This window comes from Gorilla gorilla, chromosome 6 (genome assembly GCF_029281585.2).
Source record: "Gorilla gorilla gorilla isolate KB3781 chromosome 6, NHGRI_mGorGor1-v2.1_pri, whole genome shotgun sequence".
Classification (NCBI taxonomy): Eukaryota; Metazoa; Chordata; class Mammalia; order Primates; family Hominidae; genus Gorilla; species Gorilla gorilla.
The window spans coordinates 136,447,869-136,475,548 of NC_073230.2; the positions used below are offsets into that span (position 1 = coordinate 136,447,869).

General features: G+C 36.6%; 1 protein-coding gene across 5 annotated transcripts in view; it reads right to left on the reverse strand.

Moving 5' to 3' along the window:
• Window positions 1-23,174, reverse strand: part of ZNF800 (zinc finger protein 800) — a 46,256-nt gene extending 23,082 nt beyond the window's left edge. The window contains exons 1-6 of one of the 5 annotated variants that reach the window (XM_019031754.4): window positions 22,330-23,166; window positions 21,767-21,885; window positions 16,338-16,433; window positions 7,420-7,563; window positions 3,580-5,272; window positions 594-2,058 (exon numbers count right to left, since the gene is read on the reverse strand). In XM_019031754.4, the coding sequence (XP_018887299.1) occupies window position 2,058; window positions 3,580-5,272; window positions 7,420-7,563; window positions 16,338-16,433; window positions 21,767-21,827 (1,995 nt within the window). In that variant the 5' untranslated portion in view covers window positions 21,828-21,885; window positions 22,330-23,166 and the 3' untranslated portion in view covers window positions 594-2,057. Of the gene's footprint in view, window positions 1-593; window positions 2,059-3,579; window positions 5,273-7,419; window positions 7,564-16,337; window positions 16,434-21,766; window positions 21,886-22,329 lie in introns of those variants that run through there. The other 4 variants (XM_019031752.4, XM_055392211.2, XM_055392212.2 and 1 more) reach the window with 4 other exon arrangements.
• Window positions 23,175-27,680: the final 4,506 nt, after the last annotated feature.

Here is a 27,680-nt window from a genome sequence, read left to right on the forward strand (position 1 = left end):
CATGGAGGAGACACACTGTGAATGGTCCTGTAGAAACAGGTGGGAAGAGTAAGAGAATTCCAGCAATGGGCTCCCCTCCTCCGACATCAATTTTTCTTTCTTCTCTATAGTATTTAGCAAGCAAGCAGAGAGGGAAAGGCTGGCATACAAATGAGAGGATGCTGCAAAGAGCAACCCCTAGCTTTTTAGGAATCCTCGTATCTTTTCAGGGGTTATCAGCATTTATCTGGAAAATATCTTTGGAATGTGTGTTGTGTGTAGGAATGCATAAAAGATAACACCTTGCAAAAGTCAAACATATAGGTTTAATAATGTGCAACTAATGAAGATGGCTTATAAATGAAATACCACCTACACATTTAGTTCCCTAAATATATTATACTATTAGTTATTAAAGTTAGATCTATAAGTACAAATTTTCAATATGTGGGAAAGTAAATCTGTTTTTAAATTAAAGAGAAATTATTACTCTATTTCTTAGAAATAAAACTATCAGAATATAATTCAAGTGTAGCTGCTCATAGTCACTGAATAAGTTTAAATTTGATAATAAAACATTTAAGTTTCAACCAATGCACCTTTGCTGAAGCACATTTAGCTGAAATAACTTCGAGTCTGGTTTATTTCCATCACATATAGTACATTTTTCCAACAAGAGCATGTACATTCAATATAGAACATTTCCAGCAATAGTTACAGTCTTTCTAGTTTCCTTTCACAGTATATTTTAGTGCAAAGCACTGGGAAGGTAAATGTTTTTCTAGCTATAGAATCATTTTATTAAGACCTTGTGGATCTTTAACATTTTAAAATTTTATACAAAAAGTATATAGATGGACAGGGTCCCTCCTAAGTACAGGTGTGAACCTATATAAAAACATGGTATATGTTCTGCTGTACCTTTTATAATTATAATTTGACACAAATAACTAAAAAATAAAATATTCCCTAAAAAGTACAAAATATTGATACACAAAAACCTGCCCAAAATTTCATAAAGATAGATGTACTTCTGTTTTTCCTAAAATCTTGATTACAAAAATGGACAAGAATTCATCATTTTCTAAATTTTACAGTAGGAATCAAATATTATCTAAAGTGGTCCTTTAAGATTTTTCTTGGGAGAAAAAAAATCAGGGCTTACACCCGCATCTTCCTTTTATAGCAATATTTAAGGAAATAAACTAGTATCATAAGAAGTGGTTGTGCATGGATTGTCTGCATCCATAAAATATCAGTAAGCTATTTATTACCTTCATATTAACATTAGTAAATGTGTGGTCTTTAAAAAAATAGGAACTGAAAAATAAGGTTGCATCTATCATTAAAGTGCTTTGTATAAAATTTAAAGAAAAATAGGGGAATGTTTAATTTTCATAAAAACCTATGTTTACAAGTGAAAAATGTAATGATCCATGCATGAAAATGAACTGCAACTTTCCTGTAGTATATATTTTAGGATGAAACTTTCAAACACTGAAGTGCTAGAGAACAAGCTAGAAATAAATGGATGTAAAAATAATTACAAATATTTAGTAAGCTAAATATTTATAATGTGTTGATACTATTTTGTCTTTTGTTCCTAACATACACTCACTAGAAAATCATATATCTATACAATTCAGATGAAAATGTTGCCAAATAAAGAGAAACAAAACTAAAATCACTAAGATATAAAGTCTTTGTCAATTAAAAATTGATATTTTCTTCAGGTTGTTGATCACTTAATCAACAAATTGTTTAGAAAACAAAATTTGTAACATTTTTGTAGAAACTGTAGACCAAATGCACAAGGTCAAGGGTGGATAGCTGATGGACTGTGATGACAACACGTAATATCACAGCTACTTGAAAGTGCTGGAATAGGCAGTGCCTTAGAAACAAGTGGTTAGATGGTTATTTTAGTCAGAAAACAGCAGTTATAGTTGAATATTTAGAAAAATGTTTTTCTTTTTTTCCTCATAGTACCATTTGAAGATGTTTAGTGGTTCTAACACCAATTTAAAGTCTTTCCACAAAAATGAACTCCAAACCTTTTCGTACATCACTTGAAGTTATCTGAGGAGAAATGGGAATAAATGAACACTTTTGAGTTTACTAATAAAACCTTGTTTTTAAAACTATGCAACAGTAAATCACTTCTAAAAGATGGTTTCATCTCAAGTTTTGCACACAAATAAAAAAATGTGTGATAATCAAACCACAACATTTAACCCTCACAGCACTCAAACTAATATTTTGCTTTAGAACCTGAATCTGAAACTAATTTAATACTCATTAAATACATTAAATGCCTTAATACAAGGGACACAGGTATAGAAGGTGAACTTTTAAAATATATATAGACTTGCGAAAAGTATAGGGAGTCTACTCATTTTATATTGCATTTTTTAAAAATCTACATTTGTTTCAAAACCTTCTTTAACAAGTAGTATTTTTTGGCCAGGCACGGTGGCTCATGCCTGTAACCCCAGCACTCTGGGAGGCCGAGGTGGGCGGATCACCTTAGGTCTAGGAGTTTGAGACCAGCCTGACCAACATGATGAAACCCCATCTCTACTAAAAATACAAAATTAGCCGGGTGTGGTGGCTCATGCCTGTAATCCCAGCTACTCGGGAGGCTGAGGCAGGAGAATTGCTTGAACCCAGGAGGCGGAAGGTGTAGTGAGCCGAGATTGCACCACTGCACTCCAGCCTGGGCAACAAGAGCGAAACTCCGTCTCAAAAAAAAAAAAAAAAAAGTAGTATTTTTCTTTCTTCCAAATATGAATTTTACTTTTCTTACAACACACAACCACAAAAAACAAATCCCTAGTTAATAATATTAACTATGTTAAAATGATCACCAAAAAGTTTATTAAAAAGAGAGGGAAGCATTTGGGACCTAAATAAGCATTGTTTCCATAGATGAAAACTAAAAAACAGTAACTAACACACACTCCCAAGGAGAAGGAAAAAAAATCCAAACTTCTGTTTACCACCAACTTTCCCCCTTTGCCTGGAAGCACTATGTTAAAAGTAAATGATAAATGCTAATCATTTTTAATTCAATTCGGGGATTTTTTTTTCTGAGTGCAGCACTTTATTTAGCCGTCACAGATTAATTTTTACAATAATTACAGTGCCTCAAAAGATTTTTTCCTATAGTTATCGCCTTCACAAGTTCATTCTAATATATTTAACTTTCCTACAATTCATTAATTAGTAGACTAAGTCACTGAATCAAATTAAACCTGTGCAAAGTTAAACAGAAGACTTCTATTGTAAACATAAGCCAATATAAATGTATATATTTTACAACATTAAAAGGAAAGCACTGACCCTGTGCCATCTACCTATAACTACATTGCATTGTCCTGTGGAAGATAAGTTCTGAAGTTAACTTTTGTTCCCAAGCCACTGGAATAAAGGTCACTGAAGAGGTAAATGCAATATGCACATTACTCTTGCAGTTCCCATTGCCATGAGATATATGGAAGCAAACGTGTTAAAATGGAACCAGCTATAAATTATGGTCAAATGATTTTTTTTTTTAGTTCGATGGGGGGAAAAAAGCAAAACTCTGTAACTGTTCCTCACCAGACAAGAGCCTTAGATCTTGTACTTCGGCCTTTGGTTTTGTTTCCTTCAGGTGAATTGGAAGCATTTGCCTTATGAGTTTTCTTATGATGTTCAAGGTAAGTCTTTTTGGCAAATGCCTTTCCACATTTATTGCATCTGTGAAGAGAAAAGTTTTTTGTGACTTTTACTTCAATACCGACGTCAGCTACTTCATACTTTTTACTAGGAGAGTTAGAAGTGCCATCATGTTTTGAATCACTATGTTTTGCTTCATCCCTCGAAGGGCCTCTTTTTGCCACTTTATTTAGAACAAAATCAATAGGCTTTTTTATAGCTCTGATCTCTAAACTGGCTGTTATTTTCCCAAGATAACGAGATGACTTTTTATGAACCACAGTTATATGTCGTATCACATCACGTTTCCGACGAGTTTCATAAGTGCAAAGAGGACACTTGTAGAATTTAACATAAATGTTATTTCCATCTGTGTGCAACTCGATGTGTTTAGTCAAGTTCTGTTTGGAAGTAAACTGACGTTTACAAAGTTTACAGTAAAGTTGCTTAAAGTCAAAGCCAGCTGAAAGTTTTGGTTTTCTGGTTTTTTGCTGGCCACCTGCAGCCGACGGACTAGTTGATTTAGGGCTTTCAGAGTCTTGTTTAACTTTATTTTTCTGTGCTGCCGGTGTGTTCTTTTTTTCATTTGAATGATTTGTTCCCTTTAATTCATTCTGTGGAGAATGGGTAATGGAAGGGGGTGAAGATTCTACAGAATCTGCTGGTTCAACTTTAACTTTTATTTCTGAACTGTTGGCAGTATTATTAGGGCCTTTTTCTCTTTTAGAGTTTGTTCCAGAAAGAGTTATCTTGTGGACAATTTGCATATGTCTTTTAAGCATTATTTGTGAACTATATTTCCTCTTGCAAAGGAGGCATTTGCATGCAGTTAAATTGTATTCAGCCTTTGAAGACGACTTTTGTTTTCGAGTCTTAAAAGATTTTTTAGGAGAAATAGAATCCAGGAACAAAGGTTGCCCAGGCTTTGTTGCTATATCAGGAGTAATTGAATCCCTCCTTAGTCCTCTATGAACTTCATCAAAATGCCTCCTTACATTCGCTTTTGTAGCAAATGATTTACAACATACTGGACAACTCCTACTTAATGGAACTAGAACATTCTTACTGTGTCCTTTAGAGGATTGGTTTGGATTCTTTCGTGTTTCAATGTACTTTTTTAGTTCTTCCATCTTTTTCTTGTGTACTTTTCGAATGTGACGGCGAACACCTCGTCTAGAATTGAATTCTTTTCTACAAAGACAACATATCAACTGGTGACCAAAATCAGAATTGTCAGAAGTTTCCAAGTCAGCCTGCGACTCCTGAGGTTGTTCATCAGATGTAGGTGCAACTTCATCTGTAACAATCTCAACAGGAGGGGGCTCTACAGTTTCCACCTCTGTATCTGTAACCGGTACTGTTTTTGACTGTTCAGTGCTAGTTTCCTGTATTTGAACTTCGGTTTGTTCAGGAGTACTGCTTGACTCTGTGACTTCAATAGGATTATCAGTCCTCGAAATATATTGAAATACTGCATTTTGATTAGTTTCTATGGGTTCTAGCTTAATAATATATTCTCGTTTGTCCACATTTGGATATATGGCTTCTAGGAGATCATTTATGGCTTGGCTTTGTTTATCATTTACATCAGGAAGGTCTGTTAAGGAAAAAACAACATTTTAATCTGAAGTAATTAGCCTGCTGTAGCCCTCTAATATTTTAAGATATATTATGAACCCCTATCTCAGAATCTATCATATTACCAGTTTATTTTTATAAAAGCATTATCTACTTTTCAGTATTCTACAAAGATAAAGACTAGTATTAAACTAAAATTTCCTTTAAATTCTCATCATGATACACAAAAATGTTAAGGAACATATATAATCTGAAGGGCTACTTTTGCTTCAAATGCCCTTAATATAAAATATATAAGCACTTAGGTGTCCTAAATAATAAAAATGATATTTCATATTTTTAGTCTGAATGTTTTAGACTAGCAAAGGCAACTCAAATTCTCGTAACTCGATTGATAAAACAGCATGAAAAATGTTACTACATAAACAAAAATGGTATTTTTTAGAAAACATAACAGCATTCCCATTAACTTAATCCATAAGTCTAATCTAATCTAGTCTATTTGAGCACCTTATGAAAATGAAAGATTTGTAAGCAAATATGTAAACATAAATGGGATGATGTGTAGAAGTATTTGCTAAACTCAGTCCTATTACATGTCTTCTTAACATGACACAATTTTACTAAAACGAATAATTAAAAACTATACAGATTTATTTTAAAACCATAGGTAGTTTTATTTCCTTGTACGATAATTACACCCTTTACAGGCAATCAACTATCCTATTGTAACAGAGTTGTCTAACACTGGTTAGGTTTCCATGTATTACTACTCTAAAATCTCGCTACAAATTTAGTACCAAATCTGGTATCTATACCAATCAGGAAGTGATTCATTATAGCTCTTCTAGTCTATTCATCTGTCTTTTAAGATGAATAAAGTAGTGTCTATAAGAAAAATACTTTCACAAAAGTATTTCTAGAATGAGTATTGCGAAGACAAGTACACAATAATCTAGCAAATCCATTTACCATTTCACTCTATAAGTTAACTCTACAACTAAAAAATAAATAACTACCAAAAGACAAACTAATTTTCTACTAGTATTTTAATTAAAGTTTAGATTTGAAATGAATCTCTAGACTGCTTTTTAATTTATATCTCAATGAGAGAATAGTAAGATCAAAATAGTAGTAGGAAATATTTCCAGGTAAATATAAAATTTGTATTTAATCAATGCTGTATAATATAACTTTAAGCCAGCTTCATTATAATTAAAGCCATACTTATTTGGAGATTGCATTTCATACCAATCCCAAAAAGGTTAAGTTGAAAAATGCACAGAATCCACAATGCATCTATGCTTTCAGACTGACAAAGTAAGTTCTATATTTTGTAAGTCAACAAAGAGTTAAATCCATAAACAAGAAATAATAAGGTAGCCCAATATTGAATTTTTTAAAATTTACATTAATTCTTTAAAGAAAGAAAATACCATTAGATACACTGCCAGCCTAATCACACAGAGACAACACACTGCATTCAAAACAAACATTCTGTTCCAGAAAGACTTTATATTAGTCTGCTATCTGCCTTTATCACATAAAGTTATACTGGATCTCAAGTTAGCCTGTAACATAATGTAATTTCTGAGAAAATGACTTATCTAAATTTTTCTGAAAACAAAACTGATCTTCAAATCAAGACCTAGAAAATACTAGAAAGATTAATAAAGACTTTTTAATGCTCTCCACCATTCCCAAGAAATGAACAAATTTACCTCATTCTTTGCTCTTTATTCCCAACATTCTCATTTACTGAAGGGGAATCTAAATAAGTGATCAATCACATCTGGTTCCAAGTTGTTAAAGAATAAAGAAGTAAAAAGTAATATAAACTAGAAAATCCATTTATGGCCCATATAAGCATTCTAAAACAATATCCAATATTTTAATATAAATAAATATCCTCTTAAATCTAACCTCTTATATGTCATCTTTAGGAAAACCCAAGTGGAAAGCATTGATATGAAAGTACCTAAGAAACTGAATGTAACATTGAGTCAAGTATTTAATTTTATTCTCCATCTCCATCTAAAAATTATCTGTAACTAGACATCATTATCAAATTATCACTAACTAGATACAATTTTAATGCAAATGTATACTTGCAGTATAAGAATACTTAGCTGTAAAATGCATAACTGAATATATGAATAAACTTACTGTCATCCATCTGGAGACTTGGTGGGCAGTAGAATTTTTTATGGGTAATTAAATTTGGTAATCCTCTGAAGAGACTGCGGCATAACTTACATTCAAAAATAGTGTCCACATCTTTTAATAAAATATGCTTAAGTTGTTTAGTTCCTGAGAGAAAAAAGAAAAGAAAAACTTAACACAAAAGGTAACTTTAACATGCACTTTTAAACTGGACAACCACTGTTGACAGACCAAAAGTGCAGTTACTCTTTGAAAACAAAATATAGGCATTGCCATTTTCCACCACAGTATATTTAGAACTAAGTTATAGACTAAATTCTAAGCAAAACCCTACTATCATTTGGAAATCAGGACAACTAAAATTGATGCTGTGTTCCCACTTCAGCAGCCAATCAATTCTTGATATATCCCAAGGCAGTGGTTCCGACATAAGGTTAATCATTACAATGAGCTGGGAATAAAGATGCACACAGCCCTCCCCTAGAGGTTCAGATTTAATAGATTTGGAGTAGGGCAGAAAAATTAAATGTTCCCCCATTATTCCCTGGCAAACTTTTTGGCTGGTTCTTTCAAGCTCTTTTCTGTATTAGGAAGTAAGCAAGGAGTTTTTCAATACTTTTTCCCCTTATTCCTTAAAGAAGGTCAAAACTGTATTACAGGATTGCCTGTGACTTTTCTCTTTAAATTCAGCTCAAATTACTTCAGGTTCTGGGCCAACATGGGATTATGGCTATTTAGCGTGATTCTCTCTCTACAAAGTAGAGAATCTTTGTCTATACTGAGACATAATTTTGAACTATGCTTATGCCTCTTGACGGCACTATAAATTTATTCAAAGCCTTTCTCCCTTAAAACACCCCAATTACAATTAAGTATTGATATAATTACTAGTTTAATGCCTATCTTCTCTACTAGATTATACACTCCAAAGCAGCCAAGAATAAGCCTATCTTATTTACAAGTGTAACGTATTCAGCTCTTATAATGCTCAAAAACTATCTGTTGAAGAAACGCTACTAATCTAGGGAACCTAAGTACTATGAAAGAATATCTTTAGGCAGAGAAAAAATAAATGGTAAAAAGCACCTGATCTTTAAAAATAAAAACAGCCACCAGAAATAAAATACAAACGGAAGGTCTTTAGTCACTACTTTCCTACAGCTCTTTGTCACAGGTAAGGTGGCAAAACTGATCTGCAGTAATTTACTAATTAATGTACCTTTACTTTCCTCAAATTAAAACTTTTTTTAAATGACAATATATTGACTTGAACAGGAAAAGACCCAAGTACCCTGAAAAATATCCTTAAGACTGTCTAGGTGCAAAGTGTTGTGTCATTTAAGAAGCATTTAACCATCTATTAAGCTCTGGGACTACTAAAGAGTATAAACTATACTCTTTATACTCTTTATATAAACTATACTCTACATATTATAGAAGTATAATTAATACAGTAGGGTCTATAAAAGTTAAATAGCTCAGATTCAATATTTTGCAATCTGTTTACATTTAATCTTTGAAGTGTATTTTATCATTTTGAAAACGATGATAAAATCATTTCCCCCACCCCCACAACATACACACACACACACACACACAGAGAGAGAGGGAGATAATTATTGTTGATCCAAGCATTCAAAACTCTACTGCAAAAAAGTTACCAGGTTATCACAACTTTACTAAGTCTTGAGAGATTCCAAATCTGATATTATCTACTTGTGTGACCTTAAAAAGCTTTATAATCTTTATACTTTGGTTTACTCATGTTGTAAAATAGAACAAACCTAACCAAACCTAAGTTGAAGAATTATTAAAGAAAATATGAACCTAAATCCCAGGGAAATTATATACTTGAGTTTCTACTGGAAAAAATGTATAGAATAAAATAATTTCTACCATTTCCCAAATCCAAATCTACATTTACTCCACTAGTCCTTATTACCACAAAATCAGAAAACATAAATTTAAAAAGATTCAGAGAATAGCCTGAGTGTTATTCTTTATATAAAAGTAAATTCTCATATATATATTTCTGAAGTCCATTTCACATTACAAAATATCTTGGCAATGGACTGCTAATATATTTAGTTCACAGTTAACTTCATAAGTGAGTGACAAACTATGAGAGGTAGACTGATTTTAAAAAATGCTTTGGCTAAGCCTAACTGACCTGTATATATTTCTCAGGAAGTGTAGGTGAGCATAGTAGCAGTGGGAAGAAAACAGGAAACTTTTGCACACTGATTCTAAACTACAAAACTTGCTAGACCCATAATACAGATTCAATTCTGCCTTTAAGGATAGTCAAAAAAGATTGAAGAGGAACACCAAAATAATGTGAACTCGGTTTAACTTAAGAATTCAACTTAAGATTTAAATAGGATACATGTACATGGCTGCAGATTTAAAGCATAAAATAATCAGTCTGTAAACATGAGGTTATACATAAAAAAAGTCAAGTGTAAAATACAAGACTGCATCCCTAAATCAGACATATCACTTTGCCTACCAGCTTCTCAATCACAGAAAAATAAAGACACTATCAATTTCTTAATTAGTCCTAATTATACAGTTAAGTTATATTCAGTAGGGACTGCATATTTATTCTCAATAAACATCCAAAAAAAAGTATTTGCCTCTAACCTTAACTAATCAATCTTAATTATCAATCACAAATGCTTCCCCTTACCCCCGCCACCCCCCCACCCCCCCCCCACACACACACAGAGAGAGAGAGGGAGAGAGAGAGCAAGTGTGTGTTATCGTTGATCCAAGCAGTCCAGATTTCTTTCAGGTCCACAGATACACCAAATGTATTCTTTCCCTCACTTTTCAGGCCTTCACCTATGTTTTTTCCTCTCTGACTATAACATTCTCCCACTTTCCTGATCTGACTCACTTCTAATAATCCTTCAGATCCCAGTATAGATGTCACTTCCTCCAAGAAGCCTTCAATAATCAACCTCCTCTCTGTTTTTTGTTGTTGTTTGTTTGTTAAAAATCCTTCACCTACACTCTCATAGCACCCTAGACATCTATACTAGCTTATCCACTGTTTTGTAATTAATTTCTTTTCCATATCGCCATTAAACTGGAAGATTAGAACAGAGAAGATATTCTTGATGCTCACCGCTACCCCAGCTCTCAGGATAATGCATGACTGATATTTGCTAAATGAAATACTACAGAGCTCTATGTATTAAAAAAACCTTCTCTAAAAATAAGATTTTTAAAATCTATGTGAAGTTAACTGAGGAGTCAAAAATGAGACTTTAAAACTTTTTTAATTCCACTTACATAGTTAACAAATGAGAAAAATAAGGTGTGTCTCAGTCCACAAACAGAGATAATAAAAGTTTTTCCCTTAGTTTCAGACACCACTTAAGATTTTGTTATTTTTTCCCATGGAGACGGAATGGCTTTCTTCAAAGTCAGCTACCATTTTCTGATTGCTCTGCTCACTTACAATTGGACACAGCCAACTGTAAGTGCCTCTGTCAATAGCTAAAACTTCCTGTCACCTGAGACAACAGACATGGTCATCTAGACAGCAACATAAAGTTCCTCCACAGCTCTTGATGCTGAGAAAGAGAGCCATGCTGACTTCCTTCTTCTTTTCCTATATTGCTCTCTTTCTCGCCTTAGGGTTTTAAATTATCTTAGAAATCACCATTTACTGCTTACATAGATCAGTACCTTTCAAACATCCAGCCCTCCAAAGGAAAGCCTTTTGATAGCTAAAGATTAATGACTGTATATTCCAGATTTTCACCCGTAATAGGTGCTCAATAAAAATTACTTAAACTTCATCAAGGGTTTATCTTGTGTTATTCTTTAATGGCAAGTGCATTGCATGTACTGGTGAAAATGTTTAAAATATTTTTTCAAAAGGAATCAGTATTCAATTTTACATTAGGTTGGATGGCAGTCACATTACAATATGACAATATTAATTCTAACTCTTCTATGCTAGACAAAGACAAGGTTTCATTTTCTTACCTAATGCACTGACATTTTGGTCAATGCCCATTTTAAGTGATGACAAGAATGCTTCTTAAATGGTATACTGCTTGCTTACTATTGGCTCAAATATAAACTCAATCTTCTTTAGGATGACCACTTAACTACAATATCATCAAAACACTGCAAGTAAATAAATGTACGTTCCTCATCACAACTCCTGAAGGAAATTTCTTACTGATCATCCTTAACGTAAGGATTCAAAGATACAAAGAAAACTTAAGAAATTGAAAGCTCTATCCTAAAACTATCACCTATAAGGGTTGGTTAAATATATACATATGTTAATTACAGAGCACTGCCACATACCACAATAAACTTAAGTAGAATACAATTATCTTAGGACAGTGCCTACTTGGGGAATCTTTTAGTTTAATCTAACAAACACTTATTGAGCACATATTAAATACCAGGTACACTGTTACTCATTGGAAATATGAAAGATACGGTCTTTCCCCCACTGAGAAACTCAGACCAATATAAATGGCTGTTGTCTTGGGAAGGTAACACCAGATGACATGCTTTGAATATGAATGTAAGGAAAACAAATCTACTTTTTTCTTATAAAAAAAAGTCCCATTTTAAATTTCCTATAACTGCTATATAACAACAAAAAAAGAAAAAGCCATCATAGGTATGGCACTCTCCTATGTACCTCAGAAAAATCACATCCACCCTACGCTTTGCCTTCAGAATCAGGACTGAAGCATCACCATTCAGTCAGAGCTTAAACTAATTGCAATTAAAGTTGTTTTAAGGAGAAAAAAAAAAAGCCTAAGTTAAATGACCAAACCCAAATTTAGAAAGATAATGACAGCAAACATCACATGAAGCTAATTCTCATTTTTCATTACCATACAATTAAAGTTACAATTTATTCCTCCCTAAGAGTCAAAAAAAGAGTTCCCTGCATGTACTGCTCTAGCATATTCTACATGTAGAATCTTTTTTCTACAAATTATATATTTCTCTTCTTACAATATTATACATTTCAAGAATTTAAAAAGAAGATGTCGGCTTCATATTAAAGACCAGCCTTGAATACCAGACAAAATGATTATCCTTCTCTTTTCCCCTCATTTTTCTCTTTCTAACCATAGGGGCATTCCATAGTTCCTTTGCCTCTAGCACACAACTAAGAAATTCTGAAAGAATATTGAACTCAACTAAACCAATTTAATAAACACATAAAAGATATTTAATAAATATGTAAAGGTAGTACACTTTTTATCTGCTATTTAAAATTTTGTTTTGGTTTGGGGAGAGAGGGCAAAGAGGAAGGAAGATAAACTGAAAGTCTTATACAGAGGAGGGAAATTTGAAGACACCATATTAGAAACATGATCCTATCAGAATGACACAGCCAAAGCCAAACTACACAAAGGGTAAGGCACAGTCAAGGTAGTACAAGAAACCAGGGGTTCAGAGCAAACAGCAGGTCTCAAGTCAGCCAATCATCAGGAATTTCCAAGTGGAAAACCTGCAGCTGCAAAACACGCAGGCTTCTTAAAAAATGAGGCATCTATCTATGGACTGATGTCAACAATAAATAGTTGAATCTACAGTTAATAAAGCAAAGGTACACAAGAGTACGTAGAGTCAGCTACCATTTGTGTTAAGAAGAAAATGAGGGATATATGTTTGTATATGTATAAAAGGTCTCTGGAAGAAGACACATAAACCATGTAGCAGTGTTGCCTGAGCAAACGGGAACTGAAGGACAGAATAGTATAGAAACTTATTTTTTCCTCTATACCGTTTTGTACTTTACTATTTAAAACCACAGACACATATTACTTATTATAAAAAGAAAAACCCATTTAACTTAATTTGCAAGTTAAGCAGACTAATAAAGATATACCAGAAGTCAATAAGAATTTGTAATTTAAATCCAAGAAAACAGTTCAAAGGAAAAGCTGAAATGTCAGGCAAACAGGATGGGTTAAAACTGGTCAAGCAGTCAGTATAGCACACATCAAGTGGTGAACATTAAAAATGAGTCAACTCCTTCATAAGACAGAACCTTTTATGAACTTCCAGCTTGCATAGGAATTAATACCTGGTCATAGACAGCCCAGTGTAGGCAGAAGGTGAGACACAAAAGGAGATGATACAGCAGTTGAAGATAACTACCTGAGCTTGAAGATAAAGGTAGATAACCTAACATATTACTACCATTCAACCTGATTTATACCCTATAGGTTAACAAGAGCAAAAGCACGGACTTCAGGGTTCTATCTTCAAATATCTGTCAAAGATACATAGCACCACCAGGATAGTTCTTTAAATGCAATGTGTGTGACCTAATTGTAATGGAAAGAGCCTAGAAATAGATGAGTCATTGAGGGTGTGCTTGGGAGTAGAGTGGAATAGGAAGAACAGAGCCTCAGAGCTAGAAGGTATCTTTGTCCCCAAGTTATACAGTCCAGACTTCCATACCATTCTCCCAAGGTTTTAGTCAGTCTCAACTTAAATGCCTTAGTGCTAAAGAAGGGCTACCACAGTAGACATTAGATTAACCAGAAATGCAAGAGATTACTATCTTGAAGAAACTAAAATTTCTTAGTTACAGGATAGAGTAATGAAGTAAAATAATTCTTTTTTAATCCAAAATTAGTTTCTTTGTACCACTCAGCATATTTCTAAATCACCTCTAACTTAAACTGTTGGGTACTCAGAAAATTAAAATAATAGTATTTTCAGAATTTGCCTAAATAAAAAATAACTCAAAAGGCAAATTTGCTGATATCATTTTAAAAAGATCGCAGTTCAAAACATCAACATAAAATGGCTTTGGAATTTTACCATTTCAAATTACCCGTTTCACTGCCTCACTTCTTTAGCTCAGAGAGTAAAAATACGACAAACACAGAGAACAGATATGATCACAACATAATAAGAAAATAATTAATTTAATCTTTAAATATTTGCCTTCTAAAATTAAAAAAGATTTTTGGAATCTTTTTTAATTCTGTACCCACACAGATTTTGGGTACAGGTTCTTGTTGAAAAGGCGGTTTTTTAACAAGTCAAAGCACTTATGACTTAACTAATTCTAACTTCTTTTTTTTTTTTTTTTTTTTTTTTTTTGAGACAGAGTCTCACTCTTTCATCCAGGCTGGACTGCAGTGGTGCTATCTTGGCTCACTGCAAGCTCCCCCTCCCAGGTTCACGCCATTCTCCTGACTCAGCCTCTCGAGTAGCTGAGACTACAGGCGCCCGCCGCCGCCGCCCCTCGCTAATTTTTTGTATTTTTAGTAGAAACGGAGTTTCACCGTGTTAGCCAGGATGGTCTCGATCTCCTGACCTCGTGATCTGCCCGCCTCGGCCTCCCAAAGTGCTGGGATTACAGACGTAAGCCACGGCGCCCGGCCTAATTCTAACTTCTTAATAAAAAAACACTATAGTAAACTGACATAGTATAACTTCATTAATTCCAAATTAAGAATTTTAAAAAAGAAACCTATAACAAGTAATATTACTAAATATGAAAAGCTATTGCTGTCATTTCCATGGTATGAGAAAGAACCAAAAAAACCCTTTAATCTCTATTCTAAAAGAAGCTAAAACAAACAGACACTATTTTTTGTTATGCCAGAAATATAAATACTGTCCCTAATAAGTAAAATTCTATTTTAATTGAACTTATCACAAGAAAATTTGACCTATAAATTATCTGTTAGTCGAGGGCAATTATCAAAAGTAAAAATCAAACAACAAAAAATCCCTAAAATAGTTTATACCACCATCCAATATAAGGATAGGCACTTGGTATACAAGCAATGCTTCCTAAATTAAATACAGATAAAAGCAATGCCATGAGTACTACAGATGAAAAGTCTAAGAAATGGATCTTTTGGAGAGTCAGAGAAAAAATAAATGTTTTAATTCAGATTCTATTTCTTAGAATCCTAAAGTAAAGCAAATATATGATTTCCCTGTTTATAACAATTTAGAAACAAGCAACTCAAAAAATCTCATGAATACAAAACAAGTAGTTACATATGAATTATTTTTTCCTTTGAACCTCAGAAATTTTTCATTAAGGTAGTTAAGATTTAAAATAATGACAAGGTATTCTAATCCTCTAAGTGTCCATCAGTCATATTTATTTGCTTGTTCACATCTGAGTGAATACTCTGTAATGTCAGAGAAGCCAAATACACAAGGGATGGACAAGTGGATTATAGGAATCACAGCAACCTAACATCTTACTGATAACATAGGGGTGCTAACAGTTCCCAATCATTTCACATGTTGTAAGTAATACCTATTTTAAAACACTGGATTGCAATTACACAATTATATTTATTATAAAGCTAATTCTTATTATCAGGTAATGAAAATAAAATCTAAGCAAATCTACCTGAAGATATCAGGGCTGGAATATTGTCTTTCTTCTATCTTGTGCTCTATTAAAGATACCAAAACTCCACAAACTCAAGGGTTAGGGAGAAGAAGGTGAATTACACAAACATAAATAAGGTAATTAACCTAGAACAAATGACATCTCAGACATTCTGAGTAATCTACTGTACCAAAGCTCATGAAGACCCAGAATAATTTACTGCCTTTTGAGAGTTTACACAAAACATGCCAAAAGATATCAATGGATCTTTAAGAAGTGCTTTACCAGAAAATACACCACATAATATATTTATTTAAATCATACTAAACAAATTTATTTTAAAATTAATATACCATATATAGTACTGAAGAATAATCTCTAGACCAAGTCAATATTTATACATCCACTTTTTTAAAATATGAAAATTTTAAATATTCTATAAAGAAAGCCAACATATACATTTTAATGTTTTTTAAAAATTATTTCTAAGGACTTCTAGGTAGTTTTTAACTACTATGTGAAGATCGAAAAATATATCCTAAAACATTCATACCTGATCGAAAGCACTCAATTATTTGTTGAATACCAGATTTGGATGTCTGTAGTGGTTGCTGTAACAAAGGAGGATCTCCAGGTTCCAGGATATAAACTACATGGAAGACAAACACCCACCCCAATCCCCACAAAAAAAGGGTTATTTAAATCATTTACTATTAAAGTAAAACAATGGCTTTCTACAATTACATTAAGGATAATCACACTTGTGCCCGCACACACACACGTATATATAATATGTAGATATATATATAATTAACCATCATCTTTGTAAGGCAAAATGAAACAATGGAGAAAAAAACTAAAAATATTCTCAATTAAAGGCTAACTTAAGGCTACTTAAGGCTAGATATTAGGTTTCAATACAAAGACCTTACTATTTTGGTATTATTTAGTACACATTCTTCATGTTTGCCTTTTTATTCCTCTTGAAGAGCAACCACTATATTTAATCAAAATTCTAAGGCAATGGTGGCCTAGCCACGCTTCATAAACCATTCCAAAATCCTCTGGATAATCTGGTATAACTCTGGATATTTATGAGCAAAATGTCAAAAATCACTGCCTAAAGAAATAACTGAATAAGTGCACAATGATGGATGCAGAAGAATGTTCACTGTAGTGCTCTGCAGCACTGTATATAATTGAGAGAAATTTCAAACAACTTAAAAGTCTCTTAATAGTGACCAGATTAAATAAACTATGAAATGTCCATAGGACAGACTTTTTCATGGCTGTTAGAAAGCATGAACTAGTTCTATGTATATTCACAACAAAGGATGGCAATAATTAAGCAACAAACATAGGTTATAGAATATGATCCCATTTACATTAATACATCGGTAGATGCAGAAATATATAAATTTAATATATATTTGTATATATGTATAAATGCTGTTAGGGTGGATTTTCAGGGATGTTTGCTTTCTGCCTCACACTTCAATGCTGCTTCAGAGTCTGGCTTTTAGAAAGGACACATTTTTACAATAAGTAAAAATAATCTTTCCATTTTAAAAATTAAAAATTTCATTTTCACATAAAGAGGTTTATATTATCCCTAATTCCCAAGATTCTCAGATTAGTAGTATAGATACATAATAAATTACAGTAATATGAATAAAGACAACAGAAAAGGAAAACTGGGTTTCTTCATCAGTTATCAAATAGAGATGGTTGTGGTGGAGAAAATCTGACCATTTTAATTATCTCTTTTTTAAATATGCCATAATGTTCTACTCAACTATGACCATCATAACACAGGACCACCCGCTTAGTGTGAGGAGAAATGAAGGATGATTTCAACAATGTGTGCTACTCTTGCTTCAGTGTTTAGGCTTGGACAGTACTTAGCTTCCTGATAGGGGGGCTAAACTAGCCTACTGTGCTATGTACATAGATACAGGCTTAGATTCTCCTTTATGCTTCAAGTCTAGTGCTCAGTGTACACAAACAAGAGGAATGATGTTTTGGGACCAACTCATTTCATTAAGCAAAATTTCCCCAATTTTAAGAGACACTTGGCCTGGTGCAGTGGCTCAGGCCTGTAATCCCAGCACTTTGGGAGGCCGAGGCAGGAGGATTACTTGGGCCTAGAAGTTCAAGACCAGCCTGGGCAAAATGGCAAGACCCCATCTCTACAAAAAATACAAAAATTAGCCAGGCGTGGTGGCTCATGCCTCTAGTCCCAGTTACGTAGGAGGCTGAGCTGGGAGGATCGTTTGAGCCCGGGAGGCAGAGGTTGCAGTGAGCTGTGATCACGCCACTGCACTCCAGCCTGGGCAACACAGCAAAACTGACTCAAAATAAATAAACAAATTAATTAATTAATTTAGGTGTATTTTAGATTAATTAAGAACACACACACACACACACACACACACACACACACACACACTCATTTTGAGAATATCTGACATTGGCACTCACTGCAGTGCTTAAGAACATAAGAATCCAGACCTGGACTCTCTGTGTTTAAATTCTTTTTCTGCCATTTACTAGATACAATTAGGGCAAATTAAACTCTCTGATTTCTCTTTTCTCAGGTCTAAAATGGAGATTTTCAAAGTACTTAAATTATAGGGTTGTATAGGGGTTAAATAAGCTAATGCAAATCAACTGCTTAAAACAGCCTGGGACATAGTAAGTGCTCAATAAACATTCTACCATCACTATCATCAACATGTACCCATCAATTGCTTTCCTGATACCAAAAACTAAAAAATCTTTTTTCAAAATCTTAGAGAAAGAGAATTAAACCTCTTAGGAAAACAGAAGTTTGTAAACAGACCAGTATCGTCTACTTGAATAAACTGATTTCTCCTATTTGCACATTATAGCAATAGGTAACTACTTACAAAAAAAATGGTAACTACATAAAAGAGGGTGAAAACCCACACTACTGTAAAAAACTAAATGCTTCAAAGTCTGCCTCTATCAGTTACAAGAATTCTAGAATTGGAGAATGAAAAAACAGAAATAAATAAGGGAAGGATATTGGGAAAAACAGACTCTTCTCCTTAGAGCTCCTGCATTTACAAATGTGTTCCAGAAAACCTTCTGTATAAAATACACCAACTTCCACTTCCACATGACAGCATCTCATTTTAAAGCTAAAGCTAAATATTCTTACCCACCACCCTCAGAACACTGCTACCACCAGAACGCATACACATCCTGAGATAACATTCAAAATAAGCCCGGGATTAGCTTAGCTGTGCCTGGACACAACCACTTGGTATACACATCTGTGTAGCTCCCACTCTAAAGAAACAATTCTTCCTTCACTTGAAAACATACTCTCAACTCTAGAAAACTTTATTATATTAATACTTTATAAAATTGCTTCTTACATAGCCTATCATCCTCCCAAGATCAGACCCACACAGGTTACATGACCATTTAGAAAAAAAAATCTTTCTCCAACCAAAAAACCCAAATCCTCAGAACATCTTTCCTTACACCCTTCCAAAAACACACTTCCCAGAATATAACATTGACTTTTGTAAGAGTCCCTCCTCCCTTAAAGCAAGGCCCTTAAAAGATCATTCTATTTATGATGTATGGGACTTGCTTACAAATACTAGGGTGAGAGAGAGTAAGCGGAAGGTAGAGAGGGGAATTGGGGGAGGAGGGGAGGAAACACAGAGGAAAAGAGATTGTCCATGTAACAACTGATGGAGTTGTGTGATGGTTACATCAAGTTCCTCATATTATCTAGTTTTGAAGGTTTGGAAATTTCTATTAATAAAATCTTAAAACATAACTAAGAAAATACATACACTGCCAGAGTTATAGTGCCACCCTTCACTATAAATTGACCTATCTCTTCAAGGCAGAATGGCCTCATCAGGAATATACTGATCTCCTCTGGAGACTCACCCAGTATTCATAATCCAAATGTGGACAGATTTTTATCAAACATTATGTCATCTTCCCTCCATCTGTGGACATGATCTTTTAAAAGCTATCACACTACAACATATTTCTTTCAGTCCTGGAAATATCCTACCCACTCAGCATATACCTTCCCCTGAAATGATGACAAGGAACTACTCTATAAGTTAACAAACTTCTAGCTTTCCATTCAACAAAATTCTCAGAAAGTTTGATTCAAGCTAACAAGGCAAGAAAACAGTAACTACTGTTGACATGATAAGTATGAAAATTAACCTGCATGGAAAAAGTTTCTAGTAAAACATGTTGAAAATTTTAAACTAATACAATTTTGTCTGAGTTCCTGCTAGTTGGGGAGAAAAAAAAACAAGCAAAAACATTTCAATACACATTAAAAAGTTCAAGTCTAGAAAACATCTTTAAAGACATTAAAGTCTTCAGAAAACTTTCATTACCAGAACATACTAAATAAGGTATAATCACAAATTAGCTTATTTGTTTACTTCTTTATGTTTATCTCTTCCCACTCAAACATTTTATAAAGAAAGAACTTTATCTGTCTTGTTCACCACTTATATCCCCATTGCCTTCGACAGTGCTCTCAATAGATGTTCAATAACAATTTGTTAAAGAAATGAATGATCAAATAAATTTCTTCCTAAATAAGATGGTTTCATTAACTAATTCAATTTCAATGATTAAAAGTGTTCTCAGAAAAAAAAAAACTAGACTAAAAGGTCAGTGGAACATGAGTTTAAATGACACTCACATCTGTATAGTTCAAAACTAGCAAACTCCATTCAACATCAGTAAAACATAAGTGATGTATCTGCAGTTCAAATACACAAAATATGCAGTGTGAAAGGATCCTGAAAGTTAAACAGGTCAAGAGCAGTTCAATAGAAACTGGATCCCATCCAAGGATTGCCTGTTTTATTAGTACAGGTAAGTTATTACTGATCTCAGCAAAGTACAGTAGAGATAGGGTTGTAGTACGAATTTTATCTTCATCTGTAGCAAAGTTTTCTTAAAATGGAAGCTCTTCCCTTCTACTGATAACATTTTTTTCCATTAATCAGAAAATTACCTAAAATGAACTCTACTGTGATAAAATCCAAGCACATAAGTGCAGTTAAAATACTCCAACAAAAAGCAAGCAAATGTATTAAAAATCTAATAACTTTTAGGTCAAAAATAATGATAGACATCTGCCTTTAAACTAGAATAGCCTAACCTTTATTTGATTTAGTGATGGTATGCATTCAATGATTCCCTTTTAAGTTATACCTTTTAATGATTGTCACAAAGCATATCAAAGTTCTAAGTAGAACTGTCAACAGTATATCAAGCTTATCAAATTAAAGTTTGTTAGTATTCTTCATGAGACTCCGAAAAACTTTTTCATATCATAAATTCAACTAAAGCAAGTTTCATTCCATAAAATACCCTGGAAATAATCACGTATTCTACCTAAATAAAAAAAGAGATTTCTCTTTTATTTCACAATATAATATGCTCTGCCCAAGACATTTTTTTAAAGGTTGCGCTTAGCAAAACCTGATTCTCCCAATGAGTTCAACAAACTTTTAAAACCCAAACTAAACTCACTTTTAGACTTTCAGAACTACTTGCTGATTAAAATGCCTAAGAAACTTTTAATTTTTAAAGTTTCAGTGAAACAATTTCACAACAAATCTAGTATTCTATGTTTTCCTTTCTCTTCAATTTTAAACATTTACAGACCATAGGAGTATATTAACTGCAGGATGCCTTGAAAAAGAAAGAAAAAAGACTGAGTGACTGATCTTGTGGAAATGATTTAAGGTGACACTTGCAGTACTTTTTTTTAAAAGATCAAGCAGGGGAGACCTCTTGTTTGTACAAGCTTTTAGCTTCATAACTGGCTTATGCTGGGGAATATCATAGCCTGCTTAAGAATGACTACTGGGGCAGGAGGGAAAAAAACTAGAAAGAAAGAGAAGGCAGAGTGGCTCTGATGGAGGGCAAAGCAACTACGGACGAAGAGGGGTCTACCTGGTTCACAGCATCCGTGATGATGGTGGTCAGTCTGACAGTATTTGTCCCTTAAAGGCATTTTCAGTGGACTCGACCTACTTTGCTTTCACTGTAAGAAGCTCTTCATTGCGGCGTGGCTGTTGAAAGAAGCACAAACCCGTCACTCGCCCTGAACTTCCTGGGGGGCACTGGCTGCATTTTCCAGATACGTTCCCATCATCAGCTCTCCGCTTTCCCTCCACGAACCCGCACCTCCCTCTCGAAAAGAAAACAGAAAGACGCACAAACCCTCCTGCAGCCCAAACTCCCCACACAGGTTCATCGCCCTACCCGGAAACGCAGCCTCGGGTGCGCAGCGCAGGGCGAAGGCCTGGCCGGCAGCGCGGGCGGCTGCGGCCTCGCCGTCCCGGGCGGGCGCGCGGAAACGGAGCGCAGAGCGCGGCGGGCACCGCCGGGCTCCGGGACTACGGAGGTGCCGCTCCCGCTGGCTGCTGGCCCACGCCGCGCCCTCCCGCTACGCACGTGCGTTGGGGTCTCCCTGGCGGAGACCCCGTCCCCACAACCAAGTGCGCCCAACTTACTCAACTCCTAGGGCGGGCCGGCGGGCGGGCGGAAGGAAGGAAGGCAGGCCGGGCGGCCGCGGGGACAGCCTGGCGTGGGAGGCGGCTGCGGGCCCCACCTGGCGCAGCCTCCGCTGACCACGCGAGGGAACCCGGACTCGGGCCCGACGCGCTCCCAAAGAGTCCCCGCCGGCGCTGACGCGGAAGCGCCACAGCTCACCACGTCCCTCCGCGGGCCGAGACGACTGCGGCGGCGGCTCACGGCGTCCTCCGCGCTGTGTGGCTAGGCGGGAGGCGCGCGGGCGGAGGCAGTTGACAGGAGGAACCGCCCGGCAGCAGCTGCCGCCGCCACCACCGAAGGAGCCGGAACCGGAGCGGGCAGGACCTGAGGCTTCCCTCGCCGGGGCAACGGCTGCCGCCGCAACCCGGGTCCCACCAGCGCCGCTCCACCTGCAACGGTCCCTCAGGCTTTAGGAGAGGGGCGGAGAAGAATGGGGGTCTCCCCCCACCTTGGGCCTTTTCGGTGGTAGTTGTTGTTTCAGGAAACTTTATTAAGTCAGCCTCTCTTTTTCTCTGTCGCCCCCTCCTCCGGAGAGCCCGAGCTACCGCCGCGGAGCGCGTAGGAAGGGGGAAGCTGAGACTCTCCGGCAGCGACAGGGAGCGACTGACTGACCCCGGACGGAGATGGGGCGAGGGCAGGAAGTGACAAGCTCACCGAGTGGGTGGGGGGAGTGTGGCCGGCACGCCCGGGAGCGCCGCGCGCATGCGCCCGGCCGGCGCCCCCGCCTGTGGGTAGGCGACGCGCTGTGCCCGCCGCGGCCGGTGGGGAGGGGACTGGGGCCGCCGGCGCGAGGGACGTGTCCGAGGGGAGGGAACCGGGGCAGGGGACACCAGGGCCGCGGCCGGAGTCTCGGGCCGACCGAGAGCCGAAGCCCAGAATGAGGTGTGAGGCCCGCGATGCGGCGTGCGCGCCCACGGAGACGGGCTGCTCGGCCACCAAACTGTTGCTCTCGCTGTTCTCTGCTCAGTGGAACTGAAACTCGGGGAGGGTTGGGAGAAGACTTAGGAAGCGGTGGGCAGATGTATGAGCCATAAGTAGTGATGATCCCCAAAAGGCTGTCAGTGCATTGCTAAATGGCAAAAGTTGAACTTATTTTTTTCCTGCCAACAATTTTCGAAGCATGCCTTCCGGAACTTGGGGATTCTTTTATCAGGCCCAAGGGAGGGAAAGCATCTATTGGTAGCAGATGGGTATTTATCCTGGCAGCTCCGCTTCTCAAACTTGAAAGTGGAGTTGGGTCACGTGGGCTCACGCACTTTCCCTCCTCTTCTGCGCCCCGATCCTGCTTGGAAAATCCTCGAAGATCCCAGTCATCTGTCAAATTCTGCCAACCAAGGGCCGCTTCTTGGGGGCGAGAGAGCCGCCTCCGTCGTTCTCCTCCCAGCTCCTGGAACGTAATTCTTGCTCTTGGTGACATCAAGCAAATATGTGTCCACTGCCGGTCAGGAAATTTTAAGAGAATAAAGCCCATTCGCCTCGTCTCCGATCCTCCCCAAGATCCACTGAAAGCCTTTCCAGTTGGTCCAACTTAAGCTGCCATTGTGCAGGGTCCTGAAAAAACTGAAGTTCAGTAGATAGACTTTGTTTAGAAGAGAAAAAGTTCAGTTTTCAAAATCCAAAGGAAAGTTTGTAAATTGATACATTTGTTACTTTAAAAATGTTGGGCCAGGCGCAGTGGCTGGTGTTTGTAATCCCAGCACTTTGGGAGGTCAAAGCGGGAGGATGGCTTAAGCCCAGGAGTTAGAGACCAGCCTGGCAACATGGCAAAACGCCCTCTCAACCAAATAAAAAAAAATTAGCCGGGCAGGATGGCGCGTGCCTGTGGTCCCAGCTACAGGAGAGGCGGGGGCGGGGGGCGGGATGGCTTGGGTCCAGGAGGTGAAGCGTTTGCATTAGGTCTCCGGGATTGCAGCAGCTTGATTATAGGGGATGACAAGAAAGGGATAGAAACGTGATCTTTAACTAGTCACATAAGTGGTATGATCACATATATCTGTCCCATAGTTACGAGGCATCACCCAACGTGAAACTAAAATATGAAATGCCACAGTTTATAAATTAATGTAAAATAAGTTATGATACTTCTGTGATAGTGTTTGTTATGCAGCCAATAAAAATCACATTTTATATAAAATTTAGTTGTATGGAATATGCTTAAGCAACAAAAAGGAAGTATTTTGAAATGTGATATTTTAACAGTGGGCTGTAACAGTGCAATTATGAACGATTTTTATTTTCTTTATTCTTTTGTATACTTTGCAAAATTTGTAAATTATATAAAACTTTAATAAGCAGAAAAATTTTGAAACGCAGTAAGAAGGCTGTAATAATATGAAAATGGTATACACTAATAAAGCTCAATGTCACATCAAAAAATGCAGTGAAAAAAGACTGAAAGAAACATGCAAATACCTACATTGGAGACCTCTGAGTGGTAAAATGTGAGGTAAAATATTTTCTGCATTTTCAGAGGATCTTTTCCTACTTTTATGTAATAAACATATTTATCATAGGCTTAAAAATGAATATGCAAGTCTAAATTGTCCTAACCCTGAAAAAGCTTTGCTTCAGATATATCAGTTGTTTGCTGACCAGGTGTGAGTTAAAAAAAAAAAAAAAAAAAAACAGAAAAGTATGTTTTGTGAGCAAATGTAGTGTTATTTATATTCGAATGCAAAGTGGTCAGTACCAGAGGGTCCTCAAAATTGCTTGCTAACACAGTAAGTTTAGACAATCTTTGAAAAATTAGAATTAGAGTCAAGATGAAATGTGCATGTAGGTAAAACAAATATTAAACGTATCTGTATAAAAATGAAATAATCCAATTGAACCTGGGAGGCGGAGGTTGCAGTGAGCCGAGATCACGCCACTGCACTCTAGCCTGGCAACAGAGTGAGACTCTGTCTCAAAAAAAAAAAAAAAAGAAAGAAAAAAGAAAAGAATCATAAAAATTGAGACCCAGAGAGATTAAGTAATGTGCTAGTCAGTAGGAACTTGGGGTCAGGACCTAGATTACTCCCTACTATAATTAACAGTACTACTATTTGACATGTATTGAGTAGTTAATATTTTTTAAGCTCCATATTAGCTCATTTAATCCTATCAACAATTTAATGAGGTTTTGCTGTCCTTCCATTCTGCAGGTGGGAAAACTGAGGTAAAGAGAGTTTAGATGACTTAACAAGTGATATGGTTTGGCTGTGTCCCCACCCACATCTCATCTTGAATTGTTGTCCCTGTAATCCCCACGTGTTGTGGGAGGGACCCAGTGGGAGGTAATTGAATCATGGGGGTGGTTTCCCTCATGCTCTTCTCCTGATAGTGAATTCTCATGAGATCTGATGGTTTTATAAGCATCTGGCATTTCCCCTGCTGGCACTCATTCTCTCTCCTGCTGCCCTGTGAAGAGGTGATTTCTGCCATGATTGTAAGTTTCTTGAGGCCTCCCCAGCCATGCAGAACTATGAGTCAATTAAACCTCTTTTCTTTATAAACCACCCAGTCTCAGGTATTTCCTTATAGCAATGTGAGAATGGACTAATACACCAAGGTTACAGCTGATAGGTAGCTGAGCCATCATTTGACCCCAAGCAGTTTGGCTCTGGAACTCATGAACTTAGCCATCACACTGTACTGTCTACACTATGCTACCTTCACTATGCCATAGCTGTTTTGGTTCACATTGTGTGTGAAAGACGAGCCAGTAGATCCTGCCAGTTGTGAAAGGTATTGCATATTAAAATGCTATGTGCAAGTTCATGAACTGGAAATGAGTTGCTAAATTACAAGAATTTAATTGAAATTTCACAGGGCTCTAGAACTTAAAAGAACCTTAGACATCATCTGAATTATCACCCTACCTCTAAAAACAATGCACACAAACTATCCCAAAAAAATTATCTGCCTTCCCTTTCGTTGTTCACTGCAGCAACCTAGGTGACACATTACTTTTTTATCCTTGAAGGTCTATAAGTACATCATAATGGTTAACGTAAATCCATTTTATAGTTTAAAATTCTCTCATCCTCAAAGTGAGAGGACACTCTCTCATACACACATACACATATACAGTATATTATTGCTGCATAGCCACCCAGAATTGGTGGGTTTAAAGTCATTTTATGTGCTCTCAATTCTGAAGATTAGTAATTTGGGCTGGCCTTGTCTAGAGTCACCCCTGCAGATGCTACAGTCAACTAGCGGCTTGACTGGGTACTGTCACATGGTAGTTGGTGTTGGCTGTTGGCTAGACCTCTCTTCTTGTAGCCTTTCAACCTCAAGGAGACTAGCCTGGGTTTCCTCATACAGTGGCAGCATGCCAAGCCAGTAGAGAGTAGAAATTACAAGATTTCTTGAGGCCCTCAGTTCAGAATTTATATGACATCACTTTCACTACATTTTGTTAGTCAAGTCAAAGAGCCAGCATAAATTCAGGAAGTAGAGACTTAGACTTGCCTCTTGCTGGGAGAAGCAGCAAAATCACATTGCAAAAGGATATGCATTCACGAATGGGAGGAATTATTGTGATGATTTTCACATTTAATCTATCACAATATATAATTATTTTGAAAATGATACTAGGTAATTAAAGCCGCTGATTTTTTTTAATGCTTTAAGAACAGTAAAACAAGGAAACACTAGTCAGACTTATTCTTTCAACTGACTGAGTCCATTTGATGGCCTTCTATAAATTTTGGGGATTCCTTTTCTTTTTTTTAATTATACTTTAAGTTTTAGGGTACATGTGTGCACAACGTGCAGGTTTGTTACATATGTATACATGTGCCATGTTGGTGTGCTGCACCCATTAACTCGTCATTTAACATTAGGTATATCTTCTAATGCTATCCCTTCCCCCTCCCCCCACCCCACAACAGGCCCCGGTGTGTGATGTTCCCCTTCCTGTGTCCATGTGTTCTCATTGTTCAATTCCCACCTATGAGTGAGAACATGCGGTGTTCGGTTTTTTGTCCTTGCGATAGTTTGCTGAGAATGATGGTTTCCAGCTTCATCCATGTCCTTACAAAGGACATGAACTCATCCTTTTTTATGGCTGCATAGTATTCCATGGTGTATATGTGCCACATTTTCTTAATCCGGTCTATCATTGTTGGACATTTGGGTTGGTGTGAAGTCTTTGCTATTGTGAATAGTGCTGCAGTAAACATACGTGTGCATGTGTCTTTATAGCAGCATGATTTATAGTCCTTTGGGTATATACCCAGTAATGGGATGGCCGGGTCAAATGGTATTTCTAGTTCTAGATCCCTGAGGAATCGCCACACTGACTTCCACAATGGTTGAACTAGTT